Source organism: Sander lucioperca, chromosome 14 (assembly GCF_008315115.2).
Source record: "Sander lucioperca isolate FBNREF2018 chromosome 14, SLUC_FBN_1.2, whole genome shotgun sequence".
Taxonomy (NCBI): domain Eukaryota; kingdom Metazoa; phylum Chordata; class Actinopteri; order Perciformes; family Percidae; genus Sander; species Sander lucioperca.
The window spans coordinates 17,366,826-17,386,077 of record NC_050186.1 but is presented as its reverse complement, the minus strand read 5'-3'; the positions used below and the strand labels follow the sequence as shown (position 1 = coordinate 17,386,077).

General features: G+C 37.5%; 1 protein-coding gene across 1 annotated transcript; it reads left to right on the top strand.

Annotated features, from left to right (window-relative positions):
* Positions 1-6,478: 6,478 nt before the first annotated feature.
* Positions 6,479-19,251, top strand: ddah2 (dimethylarginine dimethylaminohydrolase 2). Its single transcript, XM_031295943.2, has 6 exons — positions 6,479-6,642; positions 7,590-8,185; positions 9,287-9,475; positions 11,327-11,446; positions 12,746-12,889; positions 18,419-19,251. The coding sequence occupies exons 2-6, from the start codon at positions 7,886-7,888 to the stop codon at positions 18,536-18,538; spliced, it is 873 nt and encodes a 290-aa protein (XP_031151803.1). The 5' UTR covers positions 6,479-6,642; positions 7,590-7,885; the 3' UTR covers positions 18,539-19,251.
* The last annotated feature ends 1 nt before the right edge of the window (position 19,252 follows it).

Genomic DNA, 19,252 nt, shown 5'->3' with positions numbered 1-19,252 from the left:
AGCATTACGCTCAAAGCATAGACAGCAATGATTGTAAACATGTTGTCAAGTACGATAATTCAAAAAATGTATGCATACACAGCCAATGCATATTTAATAGAGCACAAATAAAAAGACATCAGACTCTTCAATGTAGTTTATTAAGGTTAATTAGGCTGATACATGGCTGAACTAAAGTTGTTGTCCAAAATAAAATGGTATGTATTTTGAGTTTCAGTTTGTCTTCTGGAGCTTTAGCCCATTTGACATGGAAATGTGGATGTTCAAATGTTTCACCTTTTCTGAGTGTATTTTAAGGATTTCTTATCCATGTTGGTGTAAAAATTCAAAGCTAATTCTTGAAATTGGAAACCGAAAGCTCAGTAAGTCAGTAGTTGTTTAGAAGCTTTCTATCCTATCACATGCCCTTCATCTGTAAACTACCTTCTGTTAATTGTTTTTTTTTTTCTGTCTACTGTTGTTTCCAAAGTCAAGAATGAACAATGACATTTTAAGCCAAAATGGACAAACAGCCCTTAAAGTGCTCAGGTTTCTTTTTTGGTTGGATCATCTACAACTGAGCAAATTCTTATCTCCAAATGAAGATCATGTGATATGATCAAAAAGCACCAGAACAGCCAATAAATACATATACACATATGACAGTTTATTACAGGGCTTTGTTGAATACTTGATTCTGATTGGATAATCAAGCATTCTATCGACTCAAATTATTGATTTTTGTAGTAGTAGCTGTTTAATGAGCGGGATAATGTAGAGCGTCAGGGTCCTGCGTCACCCTGTCAGGGTTTAATTCGCAATAATGACCATCTCGCGCTACATTATCCCTTACATATATTTTGATAATGATCTGTTAATTTTACTGACTATTTTTGAACTACTGTGGTATTTTCATTTTTGTATTTGTACGTCACTTTACACAACTGTCAAACATGTTGTATTAAGTATTACCACTGACCAAGTCTTATTGGTTTATTTTGACCTTTCTAAGAAGACAAGTGGATACAATAGGTAGGAAAATATCAGATAACACGGGTCTCTGAAAACCACATCAATGCATCACTAATGCAACATATTCCTGTTAATTCTTTCCTAAAAGACAGGAATTTAAAACCCTGTTGTCTTACAAGTGCATGATCATGTGCCTGTCAGTGTACGCATTTTCCAGGTCACCTACATCTTTCAATATTCAGTGATAAGCGTGACCCCATCCAGACCTCCACCCACAACCACCACCCCCACTTCAGATGTTCAGGCCAGCAGGAGATTGAGTGCAGGCAGCAGGCAGAGAGCGGCTCCTCCCCAGCTGAGGGCAGCAAAGGACTCGACCCCGTTACACAGGTTGGTATCACAGCAGACGTTGGTGTAGTTGAAGTAAAGGCCTGAGGCATATTTCTGCCCACTCACACCACACTGGGACTGGACGGCACAGCTCTTCTCGTACATTGTCACTTGTAGAGCGCCTACGAGAGAAAGGCGAGGAGTTTTGTTGGTGCACTGCACTTATTGTCTAGTATACTCCACCCATGGAGCCCAGAGAGCTATTTTTCGAGATAATGTAATGGCATCACAGCCATTAGTGAGCTGACAACTGGCCGGATGAGAAATGGGTTCTGATTCATTTAGTGATTCTTTTGTCTCATTTTGTTTTTACACTTGTAAGTTATCCGGATAACTAACTCAGACCAGGTTTTTTTCTACATCAGTCTTTGTTCTAGATTAGAGAGTTTTCTGGGTTTTCCTCGCCAAGTTATTCAGATAACTTAGTAAACCTGCCTCTCAGAACTGGCCTGGTTCACATGATTGTAAATAAAAGATTTAAATGCAGCTTTAAGAGCATTTGGCCTATATTGGGTGAGCAGTGAAGGAATTTTAACTACAAAAAGGACTACAGTGTCTACACATTTCTTTGGATGTGGGTTTAAACAGCCTTAAATTAAAGATGATAGTCAGCACTTAAACTTAATAGCCACTGTTTTTCTTCAAATTCAAAACAAAACTGTCTTAATATACAGTACATGTTACAGACGTATACACAGAGTGCATTGTGCAATTCTCAAAATCTGTTCCCAGACAATATTCAGGACAATGAGGATTTGTCTGCCAAATTGTGACCATCCTGCCCTAGATTCTCAGAAAATAATCTCATCTACAGACACAGAAATAAACACACACACACACACACACACATATATACACGCACGCACGCACGCACACACACACACACACACACACACACACACACAGATCTGGATCTCACCCCGTCTCCCCATCGCAGTACTGGATAGGCAGCGCTGCCCGGCTGGACACTCCTGAGGAAACTTAAAGCAGTCCAGAGGAGAAATGGCCGGGAATACACAGGTGTAACAGGTCAAACAGGCTAAAGGAAAAGTGGGAAAAAATATAAAGAAACTTACTATGAGCGTAATTGATACTCTGATAATGATTGACTGATAACAGATAACATAAACAAACATTTTTGATTTGTTAATGTGGTTATAAAAGAGCTGTGGCCAAGATACGTCCTGAGTGGGACCTTGTACAGTAATCATAGTTAATTACGGTTAAAAATAAACTTGTCAGTGCTCTCTGGGTACAAACTATGAATTACAGACGTATGTAGCTACATACAAAATACATGGTTGGAGAAGACCTTAATGTTTATTCTTTGTGCTACTTTATTTTCCAATTTAAAGTAATTGTGTCACAGTGCCATCTCCTGCAATATCAAGTCTGTTCAGTTTCTGTGCTTCAATGTCCCGAGGGTTGACAGAAATTCATGCTGTCTTCCTTTATTGGCAGTGAAAAAACTAACTGAAATGAATTAACATTAATTTTTATTTTATTTTTATTACTTTTTTTTAACCAGGCAATATTGTTTTAGTTTAGTTTTATTTAGTTTCAGTTTACTTATTTTTCAATACTTATTTTTATTATGTGCAGTTTTAGTTTACCATAATAACCCTGCCTCAAATCTAAAATAAATTAGACATTTCAGTTTTAGTAGCTTATCACTGAAAACACATTTTACAATAAATTAACAATTGAATGTCCTCTGGTAATAATTCCACTCAAATTGAAATAAATTAACTACATACCTGCCAAAGGTAGACAACACAGGAGTACAATCACAAGTCTTGAATGAGTCATGATGCGTCCAGTGAAAAGTCCTCAAATTGTTTTCAGGTAACGATTCAAGAACGTCCAAAAATCCGCCTCTTGGGACGTTACAGCTGTCTCATCAAACTTACTGCTGAGCCGATACGTCCCCACAACTCATTCCTAAATTAAATTTCTCTTCGTCTTTGAAGTGCAAGCCTACACCCTCTGTCTTGTTCTTCTGCTTTTCTTCCACTCTATTTTTGATTAAGCTGATAAAGTGCCACCTTCTCAAATGTAGTTTAAATTGTCACCTAAAGAGTTTTTCCTCTTAGTCACTCTTGTTCTTGTCTCCTATCTTTTGTTTTGAATGCCCATGTTACTCGGGCAGTCACTGTCTCCTCCCGAAACCTCTAATTTAATTTCGACAGGTAATTATGATCAGATGACAGTAAAAGACTGATGTTGTGTTTTGCATTTGGGTGGTGTTCATTTTATATCACATGAAGTGACCCCTCACAACAACAGGAATTGTTTAATACAGTTGAATGAGATAACTATATTTTATTATTATTTTCAGTGATGTACAGGCATACATAGACTTTCAATAAAAAATGCACAAAACAAGTGGGTATATACAACACTTTGAGTGATTATTGTGATTACAATTTTTTTTAGGTGGAAGCAAAAACAGGCCATAAAGATTTGAATCATAAAAACAACTACTGCAAAATAAGACATATTTGTTTATGTTGTGTGTATATGCATGAGAAAACAGCAAGAAAGGTGCTAAGAAGTCCAAAAAGAAAGAAAGACCACTCAAGTAAGCACAGTGGAGAAAGGGGTCAGCATCTTAGAAAGAGAAAGAAACAGAGTGAGAAAGTCAGCATGTCAGAAACAGAGAGTCAGTGAGTTGGAGAGCGAGGCAGTTTAACTGAATTATCCTTTAGGGCGTAATGGGAGACATGAGGGCAGCATGCAGGACGGTCTGCTGACAGCAGTCTTGTGATGGAGTGAGCGCTCAGACTGAGTAAGCTGTTTACCAGATGAATAATTACACGACACACAGTCAAAAAGACTGAAAAAAAGTTTAGTTTGCACATCTGTCCTCATATATTTCGTGACTTCACTTTCTCAAGCAGTATTTTATCTTCATATTTTAGCTTTGCATGAGCTAAGAATAATTGCCTGTTTGTAGTTCATATTATATGCATTTCTTAAACAATGTGTAAATGTGTAAAATGTTTTGATAAAAGTGTTGTAAAATAAAGAATTTAATACTGTAGTTGCAAGGTCCCAAACGTGAGTGAAACAATACAAAAACTTAAACTGACAGTGGAATAAAACCACAGGGAAAAAAACTGCAAAATATCAGCACACACTTTTGTTAGGTGTGTGACTTAATTCTAAGAAAATTAAGTCTAGTTGTGCCAGCTGTATAGGAGTAGATGGGGTGCTTTGTAGGGGAGTGGAGGACAGACAGTGTGGAAAACCTGCTGATGCTTTATTTGACTGGGATATTTTATGTGCTGGCTGAAGGATCTCAGTGAACAGATTATGTTCTTTAATCCTGTCTGTGCCCTTTACCCCCCCCCCCTCCCCCACCACATTCAGCCACTAGTATATCAACCTCACATTTCCTGTCTCTTTTTCTTCCTCTGTGTACAGAAATACACTGATAATTTATCTTTCTTTCTTCGTTGTCACTGAGTTGCCTCTGTATTTCTGACTCTGTCGCTGACAAACAACCCTTGGCTGCAGTAACTTAATCTAGTCAGTAGAAGGGAACATTGTGCAGCTTTATGAGTCCACAACGTGTTTATGTAGACTATGTTTACATGTTGTACAAACCTCCAATATCAATTGCCAAGTTTCAGCAAACAAAAGTTTGATTGCTGGTTAACATGATTCACAAGACTGCTGTTTCAAAGTATACAAATCGTTTTCTTTAGTGTCTAATGAGGTTGACATGTTTATCCAACAATCTCTCAACAGTGTCCAACATTTGACCCAGATTTCAGGAAAAGCCTGATGTTGTTTTGTCATTAAACACGGACAAAAAACAGACAACAATGATGGCTCAGTAATATAGGTGTTATATGACTTTGAACAGGAAAGGAGAAAGACAATATATTTCAAAGGCAGAAACAAGTAGGTTAGCCTATAGACAGGGCTGCTGATACAGTATCTGACCTTACACAATTCATCAGGATTAAGGGGAGAATATTAAATGTGAGTTCTTAATCCTTGAAAATCTCATAGAAATACTCCAATCTGTCATTAATTTAATTTAATTTTTTTTTTTAATACCAGGAATTAAAGGGTGTCAGAGAGTATATGTGGCAAAAGTAAGGATTTCATCACATGGTTAATTTATGCTTACATTTGTCAATTATGTAGCCAGCTAATGTTGAATTCATTTTGAAATTACTTTAATTAATTAATTAATTAATTAATTAATTAATTAAGTTAAATTAATTAAAATTACTCTAATTTCATGTTTCAGGATGTGTCATTATGTTATCAACACTATTAATTAGTTACAGTCATCCTTAAAGTCAAGCTAAAAGCTAACGCTAACACTAACCCTAACCTAACTGCTAAAATGGTTTACGGTTACCTTCCCCTAATTGTCATGGAAACCAGCCCCATTTGTGACCATAGACTGTAGTTTGTGACCCCAATGTTTGTGCTAATGTCACAACCATAGATATAGCTAGAACAATGGTCATAACCAAGCTATTGTTGATGTCAAATATGCATTTTATAATCTTTTTGTCACTTTACAATCACAGTAGGCCTATTGTTATATTAACGTTACTATTTAAGTTTAATTCTGGACAAAACCGTGTTTCATAGCTTAAAGAAGATATTAATAAACTTAGATCTATGGATGTATCTACTTTTTAAAAACGTAGCTAGCTAAGTACTTTGTAGTCGACGTTATTGATTACTGTAATGTGTAGCAACATTCTACATTATTGACAGCCAATACAATACAGCAGCTGTGGTGACTCAAATCAAGGTTGATTGAATCCGGGCAGGACGTTTGTGGGATGGGGGGAGGTGCTGGGATGAAAGGGTGGGAGAGAGGCGAGCTGTGTACCATATATAAGCAAAGAAGACCGGAACTAATGTGATTTGGCTTTTACAAAATAAGAGCATAACAGTGCCCACATGTTAACCTTTTAAATCCTATATATAACTGCGTTTCGATGTTCGATTCCATTGTGTTTGAGTTTTATTACATTACGTATTCAATTTAAGAAAGTGAGATGTAGTGTAATTTTCTTAACCCTATGTAAGATTAGATGACACAACATGGCTCAAATTACGGGTTCCTGTCGCCGTCTTATTTTGAAATACGTAACCGGATATGTACATATTCACAGTCGTCATCTTGACTTAACATAGTTGGTCAGCAGAGTAGAGCCAACGGCAAAATAACGGGAACGAGTTCGGTTTGGACATTAAATCAAACGAGGTTCAACGCACCGAGCGTGGAAGCGGCGACACTTGAAACACGGAACGTTAGGCTATAACGTAAGTCTGTTCTGTATTTGCTATTGTGCAACTTATGGGAGTGTTGGTGATAGTTTCCTTGTTAGAAAGATGTGGAACATCATCAAAAGTATTTGGGAAGAAGAACTGCTGGGCGGTGCACTCTGCAGCCCAACACTCAAGATGTTTGGTTCTGGGCTGTGGTTTATATTTATTAATGCAGCTGAATAACCCAGACTGCGCAGTCAAAAAGATTAGTTTTTATTACTCTTTTCCGTTTCGACAGTGTAAATATTTTATTATTCCAGATTATATCAGGAAAAAATACTGTTTTTCCATAACGTAGCCTATCATTGATCTCATTAGTAGGTATCACAGACACTAACAATAGTTAATTTAAGCACTGTTAACTGTGAGTTGATAGGGAACCCTAAACTTGCAAGCTAGTATTTTTTAACAAGCTTTATGTGCTGCCTTTATAACAAAATGAAATGAATATCAAAGCCCAGCACTTGTTGCATAAGTTATTTAGGAAACATCCTGTGTGGAAGTCCCTTTCTGCAGCCTCACAGTGGGCGACTGCTGCAAGTTACAGGGAAGATGATGAAAGGGCAATTGTCCCAAATCTAACCCTCTGCCCAAACATGGAAAGGCTTTGCACCATATTGCAGGAATAATGAATAATGTTTCCTTGTAATCTAACCTTGGACAATACTCCTTTAGTCTACTGTCAGCTTTGCTATCTATCTGTTATTTCAGCTGCTCTTGAAGGGTTTATGGGTGACAATGTGTCCTCTTACAAACTAGCAATCACCAATTCACACAAGTGCAATTCTTTAGCTACACGCTTCATTTTAATCTCCAGAATAATGTCTTAGATATTTACCCCTTTCGTGGCCCTGACATGTTTGTATCCCACAGAGGATGGGATACAAACATTTGTCCCATTGTATCTGGCTTGTTAATGTGTGCATGTCCCTCTGTCTTAGGCTGGCATCATCTGCTTCCATTTCCTGGCATCTGCAGATGCAGGAGTAGCCAGTGAAGAACTGAAATCAAAGAAGCAGCAGAGAGACAGGGATGAAGATGCTCTCCATGTTCCTCCTGGACCTCCTGATCCATCCCATTAGCTCAATTTAGTTTTTTTTTTTTTTTTTGTGGAAAAGTTGCTAACGCACATTTTTTTATTACCTCTTGCTTGTTGTCTGTCATCTGGCATCTTTACAGAACACCAATACTTGCTACCACTCTTTTATAGACAGACGGTTATTAGTTTATTGAAATCATGGCAAACATGTGCCCGTATGGCCGCTTTACCCACGCCGTGGTGCGGGGCATCCCAGAGACCTTTGGGAAAGCAGTGGGAGATGGTGGTAAGAACGGGGAGACCTCTGTGGACCTGGCCAAAGCTCAGCGTCAGTTCGGTTGCCTGACAGGAGCCCTAAGGCAGAAGGTGGGCCTGCAGCTGATCGAGATCCCCCCTGACCCCGAGCTGCCAGAGAGCTGGAGGATAGAGGATGTGGCAGTCATCCAGGGAGACACAGCGCTCATCACCAGGCCCTTCAAACAGCAGAGACGCAGTGAGGTAACACAGTGGAGAAGAAACTGGTCTTAGTTTAGTGATTTCTGCACCCTATCCTCTGATGATGCACTTAATCTTGCTTTGTGTGATAAAGGGCAGTAAGAAGTAGCCATTAGTTTCAGTTCTTATCAGTATGGTTTGAGAATGAACTTGCAGAAGATACTTCACTTGTTTAGAGGGAATTTAGTTGCCTTTTGTTTTTAAGTTTCATCTATGTCTCATGGTCCAAAAGATCCTTGTTGATACTCGTTTGTGCATTATGTATTATATATCTGAGAATTGAGAGTAGACTACGGAAAACAACCTTTTTAATACAAGAGACAACCAAACTCAAATTCCCCTTATCATGCCGTCCATGTTTTCTTTTGTTGTTTTTATGTTGGATTTTGCAAAGCAATATAATGCTTTTTGCCAATCGAGTTGACTTGGGTCTTGGATGTCAGAGGTTCGTTAAAACTTTATTTTTGGGGTCTGCAATTTCAGAATCATTTCCCTAAAAATTCCTGCAAAGAATGATGAAATTTGGTACTAATTATAGAGGGGAAAGCGGTAGAAAATGGTACATGACGTCCAATTAATAATTGGTTATGCTTTATTTCACAGGTCTGTAATGCAAGTTCAAGTGGAAAGAACTGTATAATTTGGTCCTAATTGTAGATGAAATATGAATTTCATTAATAGAACAGCTCAATTGTTCATTTGTTACTGGAAAGTTTATTCTTCATATTTTTGTCTACCTACCTACTTATTTTCTCTAAAATTAGAATGTACCAAATTGCATAGTTCTTTGGAGGAAACAGACCCATTATTAAAAAAAGCATTACAGAGGTTCCTTGAGTGCACCAATATCAAAAATCATTAATGTTTGTGCTTTGGAACTTGTTAGGCAGTAATGTGAAGTTTTTTTGTGTGAGATATATATATATATATATATATATATATATATATATATATATATATATATATATAATACAGTATATAGATAAATGGATAGTACAAACTGTAATGCGTAATGCATACACAGTCAACTTCTCATACTGAATGAAGTTGAGCATGAATGTGTTGCTCATGTTATTTGCTTCTCTTTGCTCCTCATCTCTCCAGGTGGAGGCAGTGAGGAGGGTGGTGTCAGAGCTGAACCTGACTGTGGTGGAGATGGGGGCCGAGGAGGGGGGCTCTGGAGGGGCCACGCTGGAGGGCAGTGACGTCCTCTTCACAGGGAGGGAGTTCTTTGTTGGCATCTCCTCCCACACCAATCACAGAGGGGCTGAAGTGCTGGCAGACACTTTCAGGGTAAGAGGCATGGAGATAAGTAGCAGTGGCGGAATCTCTACATGAAGCAGACAGAGTACTTTTTTATACTGTTTTTTGCTTGGGGTCTTTTGTCATGAATGCATACATCTGTAAGCAATAAAGGGTGTTAAAATGGGATGATGTACCTAAAAAACACTGCCAGTTTAATATGTTGCATGTATTGGTTATGGTATGAACTTCTGGCTCTTCTTAGTGCCAAGATGCTTGTCAGAAAATAAACCCAGCTGCCAAAGAGAGCAGGTGGCCATTTGCTGTGTTGCATTTGGGGAATTATAGTCTGTAAACAGTGATGAATGAGGTCGTTCTATTGGCCAAATAATGGAGGCCACACAGTGGGGCCCTCCGGCTCGACACGACCCACCTATAAGTATTGATTCCTCCACTTCTCTTAAGTGCATTTTATGCACTTTGCTACTAAAACACACACACACACACACACACACACACACACACACACACACACACACACAAAGTATGTGTGTGTGTGTGTGTGTGTGGGTGGTATGAATTAGTGTAAGTGGGAGGGCTCATGTGGTCAGAACGAGGGATGAAAGAGGACAACCATTTACACCCACTATATTGTGTTTCAAAATTGGTAACACTAGCATTTTGCATGCTATACAATTGTCATTCATAAAATTCAATATTTGGGTTAGGGTTAGTAAGTGGTCAGGTAAGTGCTTTTTTACATATTTATAGCCACGTATTTATCATTGTAATAATAACACTAAGTGGCAGTTATAGTGCAGCCTCAGCTTGAATCAAATATTTGTATTTTTAGCCAGGGAAGGCAGTGTTGTCCACCACTTTGGTCCAGACTGAAATATCTCAACTATTTGATGGATTTCCATGAGATTTGGTACAGATAGTCATGGCGCCCAGAGGATGAATCCTGCTGACTTTGGTGATCCTCTGACTTTTCCTCTAGTGCCACTATGAGGTTGAAGTTTGTGGTTTTCAGTGAAATGTCTATTGGAGGGAATGCTATGACATTTAGTACACACATTCATGTCCCCCTTCAAGATGGAATTGTAATCACTTTGGTGATTCTCTGAAATTTCATCAGGTAACATTTTTAATTTGTCCAACACTTTGGTTTATGGCCAAATACCTTCCAAACAACAATACCATCAGTGTCTGCTGTAATGTGTGTTTAGTGCCAGTTAAGCATGCTAAGAAACTAAACTAAGATGGTGAACATGAAAACATATGTGCTGAAGCTCCACATGTTAGCATTGTCATTATCAGATGATTGTTAGCTTGCTGACATTAACATTTAACTCAAAGCACCACTGTGCCTAAGTACAGCTTCACATAGCTCCTGGCATGACCGTAGACTGTCCTGTAATTATAGCTATTTATTTGACAATACTGATGTTGGACACACAGACATATCATTTTCATTGAGGTCATTTATGACACCAAAACATTATTTTAATTAGGATTTCACCTCTGTTTTTTGAGGCTGTCTGGTATTATTGTACAGCAGCCACAGTACATTAAACAAAAGACCATTTTCATGTCGAAAACATCCCTACTATTTAAACGGGTACTGTGTTTCCATCAAATGTTATTCTTGACAAGATGGAAAAGGCTCAGTGACAGTTCTTAGACCATGGGACAAAAAACTTGAAATTTAAAAAAAACTTGTCTGTAAAACTGTTTCAGATTGGTCAGGCAGCAGGCTGTTACACTGCATGTTTTATAGACTAGCATCACAAAGAAATGTTATTCAATCTCCTTTTAATGCAGTTAAAGAAAAAAATATTCACCAGCTTTGGTCAGAGATGAGCTAAAATGAGTTGAACCTTTTGACCTCCATCGGTTCAGGACTTTGCTGTTTCCACTGTCCCCGTCTGTGGTGGAGCCCGTTTGAGAAACATCTGCTCCATGGGAGGTCCAGACACAATCATCATCAACAACAGTGATGGAGCCAAGAAGACACTCCGGGTAAGTGTATGTGTGTGCATGTGGTGTTAATAAATACAAAATAATGTGCGTTATCTTTAAAGGAATAGTTTGAAATGTTTTGGAAGTACCCTTACTCGCTTTCTCACTTTCCCAAAATGTGAAACTATTCCTTTAACCTCAAACTAATGTGTTCAGCCTTCATGCAAATTCACCAATACTGCAGCTAATATGTTACTTTAAAATGTACAACAGCCTCATAAGTGATGAAAAAAATTAAGGACAATCCCAAGCAAAATCCCAGAATGTGTTTTTGAATTCTGGATGAAGATTTGAGATTTGATTTTAATGATGAATATATTTGTAAACTTTTTATATTCAAAAATATATGCAGTTAAAGGAACACGCCGACTTATTGGGACTTTAGCTTATTCACCGTATCCCCCAGAGTTAGATAAGTCGATACATACCCTTCTCATCTCCGTGCGTGCTGTAACGCTGTCTGACAGCTCCACCGGTAGCGTAGCCTAGCACAGAGCATGCAGGTGAATGGTTCCAGTAATCCTACTGCTCCGAATTGTGACAAAATAACGCCAACATGTTCCTATTTACATGTTGTGATTTGTAGAGTCACAGCGTGTACAAAAAACAACGTAACATGAGACACAGCCATCTTCTAACCGTAAACAAACCGGGAACTGTCTGTATTCTCAGACAGGCTTACTGCAAAGCAAATCATTCCACCCAAGTACTATATTCTTCCGCCTGAGAATATAGTTCCCGGTTTATTTACGGTTAGAAGATGGCTGTGTCTCATGCTACGTTGTTTTTTGTACACGCTGTGACTCTACAAATCACAACATGTAAATAGGAACATGTTGGCGTTATTTTGTCACTTATTGGGAGCAGTAGGATTACTGGAACCATTCACCTGCATGTTCTGTGCTGGCCTGATGCCGCTGGAACCGTCAGACAGCCTTACAGCACGCACGGAGATGAGAAGGGTATGTATCGACTTGTCTAACTCTGGGGGTTACGGTGAATAAGCTAAATTCCCAATAAGTCGGCGTGTTCCTTTAAATTAAGATATTGTCATGAATATCCAAATAATTTATTAGCCAGGCCCTAGCATCTCTTTCTAGTCAATATTGACATTATTATCTATCATACATAGTGCCTGTTTCCCTTCTCTCTGTCCTAACGTGAACTGCTGAGGTCATATTAATAATAGCACTAATGTTGCCTTTGAGTCTGTGTGTAATGCTGGGAGTGGTCTGCAATACGTGTGTGTGGAGCAGTCAGGGCGGTGCACAGTAATATTAAGTGTGTGTTTGTCTCCAGATGATGGAACAGCTGACTGATCACCACTATGAAGTGCTTACTGTTCCAGAGGAATCAGCAGCAAACTGCATCTACATCAAAGGTCCATCTAAACTGGACTTCCTGCTCCACCGGCCTGCAGAGGAATGTCCTGACAGCGTCTCTGTGAGTACAGCTGAGGACTTGGATTTTTTTATTGCATACTTCAGGTTCAAAAAGAGTCTCATCTTTGTTAAATTAAAGTATCATGGCAGCAGCATTTTAATTCGTCTTTGGCAATTTAATATTGCACTACCCTAAAGCTGTGAGTATCACAGGATATGTTGACCTATGCAGCTTGACCTTTTTAAAAAAAAATCACTGTCTCCTGACTTTAGGTCCCTAGTTTAGGTTAAGCTCCTAAAAACACTAGATCCTACAGTTCCACAATGCAACTCAACATACTTTTACTGCTGGGTAAACACCCACATCTGTCAACCTCCAAATAGACTAAAAAGATTTGAAGGCTCAAATCCAATCCAAGATAATCCTGAAAACATAATCAGGAACTGTTTTCACGAGTTAAGTAGTGCTAACTACATCAAGTAAACTGATCTTTATGTGTAGAATCAGTGGATACACTATTTATACGTCAAAACGTAGATATACTTGTCTCCTTTCAGCCAATGTCTCATTTAAAGCAGCCATATTATGCTCATTTTCAGGTTCATAATTGTATTTTAAGGTTGTACCAGAATAGGTTTACATGGTTTAATTTTCAAAAAACACCATATTTTTGTTGTACTGCAGTGCTCTCTCTCACTGCTGCAGATCCTCTTTTCACCTGGTCTCTGTTTTAGCTACAGAGTGAGACCTCTTTTCTTCTTCTTCTTCTGTACTATCTTTGATTGCACTGCACATGTGCAGTAGCTCAGATGTAGATCATGTCAGCTAGCTAGCTCCATAGACAGTAAAAGACTACAACTTCGGTCACTTACAAGGCAGGATTAGCTGGGAGACTTCTAAATGAGGGCGCACATGTAAGTAGTTCTTTTGTAGATTATGGTGAACTTGTGTGTGTTGTAGCAGTGCTTTGCTATTGAGAACGAGGTAGCATGCTAGCGTTAGCATTAGCATTAGCATGCTAACGAGCTAATGGTTGCGGTTAGCCTACTCGTTTCGGCTTGTGACGTCACAAGCCCTGCCGATTTTGAACAGCTCACCCAGAGACTGAAGTCAGGACACATTCAGAAACTGTATCTCACTCTAAACAGCATGGGTGGATTTTTTTCAAAGTTTGTATGTGTGTGGAAGCACCAGAGACACAAAAGAACACCCTAAATCCCAGAAAAAGTGATTTTTTCATAATATGGGCACTTTAAGTAATGGGAATATATACATTTGGCTCAGTGAGCCTCCAAATGACAAGAGCCACAAGCATTCCTTCATTGACAGCCCTCCTTAAACAACTTTGACATTTCTGGACCAGTATCAGTTTTTCAAATCGCTGATATGCCCACATTGTTTAACTTTATCCACACAAATTATATATCAATATGTTCGCAAATGCTTTCTGGTGGTCATTATATTTATACCACATACATATTGTTTAGGCTTTTTTCAGGCTTCTTCTATACTGACTTTTTTCGACATACTATATATACCATGACTTTTTTATCACTTTTTTTCGACATACTACACTATGACTTTTTAATGCCTTTTTCCGACATACGATACTATGACTTTTTTCAACATACTATACAATGACTTCATTATCACTTTTTTTGACATGCTATACTATTACTTCATCACTTTTTGAGAAATACTATGACTTTGTTTGATATACAGTACGATGACTTTTTTTGACAAACTATACTATGACTTTTTTTATAATTTTTTTCGACATCAATGCTATTGCTGTTTTCAACTTAAATTCTTTTGTGGCACACTGACTCAGTAGTTAGCACTGCTGCCAACTGGCAACTAGCACGTAGTCACTGCAGACTCTGACTAGTTCAGGCTAGCCGTTTTTTTTGACATGACTTTTTTCGACATACTAAACTGTGACATTTGTTATCACCATTCCGACATACAATACTATGACTTTTTTTGACATACTATACTATGACTTTTTAGACATGCTATACTATGGCTTTATCACTTTTTGAGAAATACTATGACTTTTTTTGATAAGCTATTCTATTAGTTTTGTATCACTTTTTTCAACATACTACACTGTGACATTTGTTATCACCATTCTGACATACACTACTATGACTTTTTTAAGATTATTTTTTTGGGCTTTTCCGCCTTTAATGGACAGGACAGCTATGTGAGAAAGGGGAGAGAGATGGGGAAGACATGCAGGAAATCGTCACAGGTCGGACTCGAACCCTGGACCACTGCGTCGAGGCATAAACCTCTCCATATATGTGCGCCTGCTCTACCCACTGAGCCAACAGACACTATGACTTTTTATTACTTTTTTCAACATACTATACTATGACTATCATTTTTTTTCAACATCCCATACTATGACTTTTTTCATCACTTTTTACGACATACCATAGTATATTTTATTGGCTTTTTTCGACATACTATGCTATTACTGTTTTCAACAGAATTTTTGAATGACATACCATACTTGACTTTTTATAGGCTTTTTCAACATACTATGCTATTACTGTTTTAACCTTAAATTCTTTCATGGCACTGGCTCAGTGGTTAACACTGCTGCCAGACAACCAACAAGTAATTACTGCAGACTTTGACCCAGGTTTTTTCGACATACAATACTATGACTTTTTATGACTTTTTTCGACATACTATACTATGACTTGTGTTATCACTTTTTCCGACATACTATACAATGATTTTTTTTTTTCAACATAATATACTATAAATTATTTCGACATACATACTATGACTTTTTTTATCACTTTTTTGACATGCTATACTATGACTTTATATTTCTTTTTTCAACATACCATACTTTGGCTTTTTTCGGCATATCATACTATGACTTTTGTTATAACGTTTTGTTGACATACTATACTATGACTTTGTTATCACTTTTTTCGACATACTGTATTTTGACTTTTTTTGACATATTACTGTTTTCAACATAAATACTTTGGTGGGACACTGGCTCAGTGGTTAACACTGCTGCCAACAGAAAACCAGCAAGTAGTCACTGTGGACTCAGACCTAGGTTCGTTGGGCCTGGCCCTTTTTTTCGACATACTGTACTATGACTTTATTATCACCCATACTTTGACTTTTTTCGGCATACCAAACTATGACTTTTAACTTTTTTTGACATTCTATATTACGAATGTATCACTTTTTGAGACATACTATGACTTTTTTTGATTTACTATACTATGACTTTTTACGACAAACTATACTATGACTTTTTTACTTATTTTTTTCAACATACAATGCTATTGCTGTTTTCAACTTAAATTCTTTTGTGGCACACTGACTCAGTGGTTAGCACTGCTGCCAACAGGCAACTAGCAAGTAGTCACTGCACACTCTGACCAATGTTCGATACCCAGTTCAGGCTTTTATGACTTTTTTCGACATACTAAACTGTGACATTTGTTATCACCATTCCGACATACAATACTATGACTATTTTATCACTTTTTTGGACATACTATACTATGAATTTGTTATCATTTTTTTTCAACATACCATATTTTTGACTTTTTTTGGCATGCCATACTATGACTTTTGTTATAACTTTTTTGACATACTATACTATATTTTATTGGCTTTTTTCGACATACTATGCTATTACTGTTTTCAACATAAATACTTTGGTGGGACACTGCACCAGTGGTTAACACTGCTGCCAACAGACAACCAGCAAGTAGTTACTGCGTACTCAGACCCAGGTTCCATTCCCAGGCCGGGCTGGCCCTTTTCACGACTTTTTTCGAGATACAGTACTATGACTTTGTTATCACTTTTTTCAACATTCTATAGTATATGAAAAAAGCCATTAAAAAATCATAGTATAGAATCTATACTAGGATTTTTTTTTAATGGCTTTTTTCAATATACTATGCTATGACTAATAATTCTTTGATGGCTCAGTTGTTAGCACTGCTTCAACTAGCATCAGCAAGTAGGCAATGCAGACTTTGACCCAGGTTCGATTCCCAGTCCGGGCTGGCCCTTTTCATCACTTTTTTTGACATACTATACTATGACATTTTTCTTTTTAGGTTTTTTTTAGGCCTTTATTTGATAGGACAGATTAGACATGAAAGGGGAGAGAGAGGGGGAAGGACATGCAGCAAAGGGCCGCAGGTTAAAATTGAACCGGTGGCCGCTGCAGCAAGGACTGAGCCTTTGTACATGGGGTGCATACTTTACCAGGTGAGCTACTTTTTATCACTTTTCAACATACTACACTATGACTTTTTTCGATGTACTATACTGTGACTTTTTTCAACATTCTATACTATGACTTTTTTCGATATACTATGACTTTTTTATGAGTCTTCGTCATACTATACTATGACTATTTTATGACTTTTCGATAACATACTATGCTTACTATACTTTTTTTTCAACATTCTATCTTTTTTTTATCACTTTTTGGGACATACTATACTATGACTTCTTATCACTTTTGACTTATCACTTTTGACATACCTATACTATGACTGTTCTTTTCAAAAAAAAAAACTAAAATATTCCACTTTTGTTTAATACATTATTGGTATTATTCAACATTTCAATGAAATTCGTACTAATTAAAACCATTCCCACTTTTCCAACTATTCTCACTACTTCACCTTCTTCTTATGCAATTATGCCAGCAGTCCAGTTTAGTTTTAGCTTTTCAGCATTTTCTGCAGGAAATGTATTTTCTAGTTCTGTTCTACAGAGCAGTAACAATCAAACTTACCCTAACTGACCCTCTAAGATATTAATCTTTAATGATTTCTGCTGGGAAATTTACATAAAGTGTATATGCCTACAAATATCTGTGGTGCTGTATAGAAAACACAGTGGTGGCGGAAGTAATCAGATCCTTATCTTGGGTAAAAGTAATAATACAATGTACTCCCATTACAAGTAAAAGTCCTGCATTTAAAAATGTATAATTAGGAAAAATGACCTCTGACTGTTATACTATATATTTGAGAAATCTTTTTACAAATATCAAAATGGTCGTTGTTAATTTTCTGTTGTTTCAGCTCAACTTGTACATGTTAGGTAAAGTATTTTTATATGAAAGCATATTTTGTAAGTTCCTATGTTTTGTATGTAAAACTCTGTAAATTAACTAAAGAAGTCAAATAACTATAGTGCAGTAAAAAGTACAATAGTTCCCTCTGAAATGGAGTAGAAGTATAAAGTAAAGTAGCATGAAAAGAAAATAGTGAAAAGTCACATTCCATCACTGCTAATGCAGTATTGGCTGTAATTTTATTTACAGGGCAGGTGGGACTCTAGTAGTTTAATAATTATGTCATGCATTAAACAAATTTATGTAAAGCAAGGCCTAAACCTGGAGGTAAGATACTTATTTTCCTGATGATTTAAATTATGACTTACTTTTTATACTTAATGACTGGTATACATTTTAGATGTCAGACAAAATCCAGTCTACATTAACAGTCACTTAAGTCCTTTCCCATCTTTTATTAACTAGTACAGTCTGATGAGTAATTGTCCCCTCCCTCCTGTCTGCAGGCCTTCCAGAAGCTACAAGACTACACCCTCCTGCCTACAGCCTGCAGTGAGGCCTCCAAACTGGGAGCGTCCCTGTCCTCGCTCTGCCTCCTCATCAACAGAAAGCACACATATTTCTGAAAAACACTTCTAACCATCAGTATGTACACAGCATTACCTGCACATGTTCATGGTGGGGTGAAGGGGGGATTAATCAAACACTTTCCACAGATAAAAATTCCGGTCTATTTATTTCTAGGGGGAAACATTGACACACAGCATCTGTAACATCTGTTAACTGACTTACTGTAAGCTGATTCTAAGCACGCTAGTTTCCTCACAAAACCACTAAATTCTACTGTACTTAAATTGCTAAGACTTTTCCAGTTTCTGCAGCCCACCACTGAGCTGACAGAAATGTGAAACCAATGTTGGTACCAAGTTTGACTTTATAAGTTTTTAATGTTACCTGGATAAACAAAAGAGAAACAATTAAGTTTAAAAGTGACACTTGCTTAACATAACTGCTTACAACCAACAGAAAATTTAAGACACCAAGACCTGCAGATTAAACATGGTACACATTCATGTCTACAGATTTGTAACAATGTACATCACCTCTTGTCCACAATCAGTTGGTATCAATTTCAATCCTCTAAAGTTTAACTGACACTCAATTACAGGATGTGTAGCTGCTCAGTATAGAAATGCAGTCTTTAAAACCAATTGTTTTAGCTTTCTTGTGTGTGAATGTGTATTAAGTTTAGTGAAGTCAGTAGTTGGCTTGTGTAATCTATGTCTGTTCACGAACCAAAACTTGTGTGTAGAAGTGCATAAAAATAAAGGACTCGCACC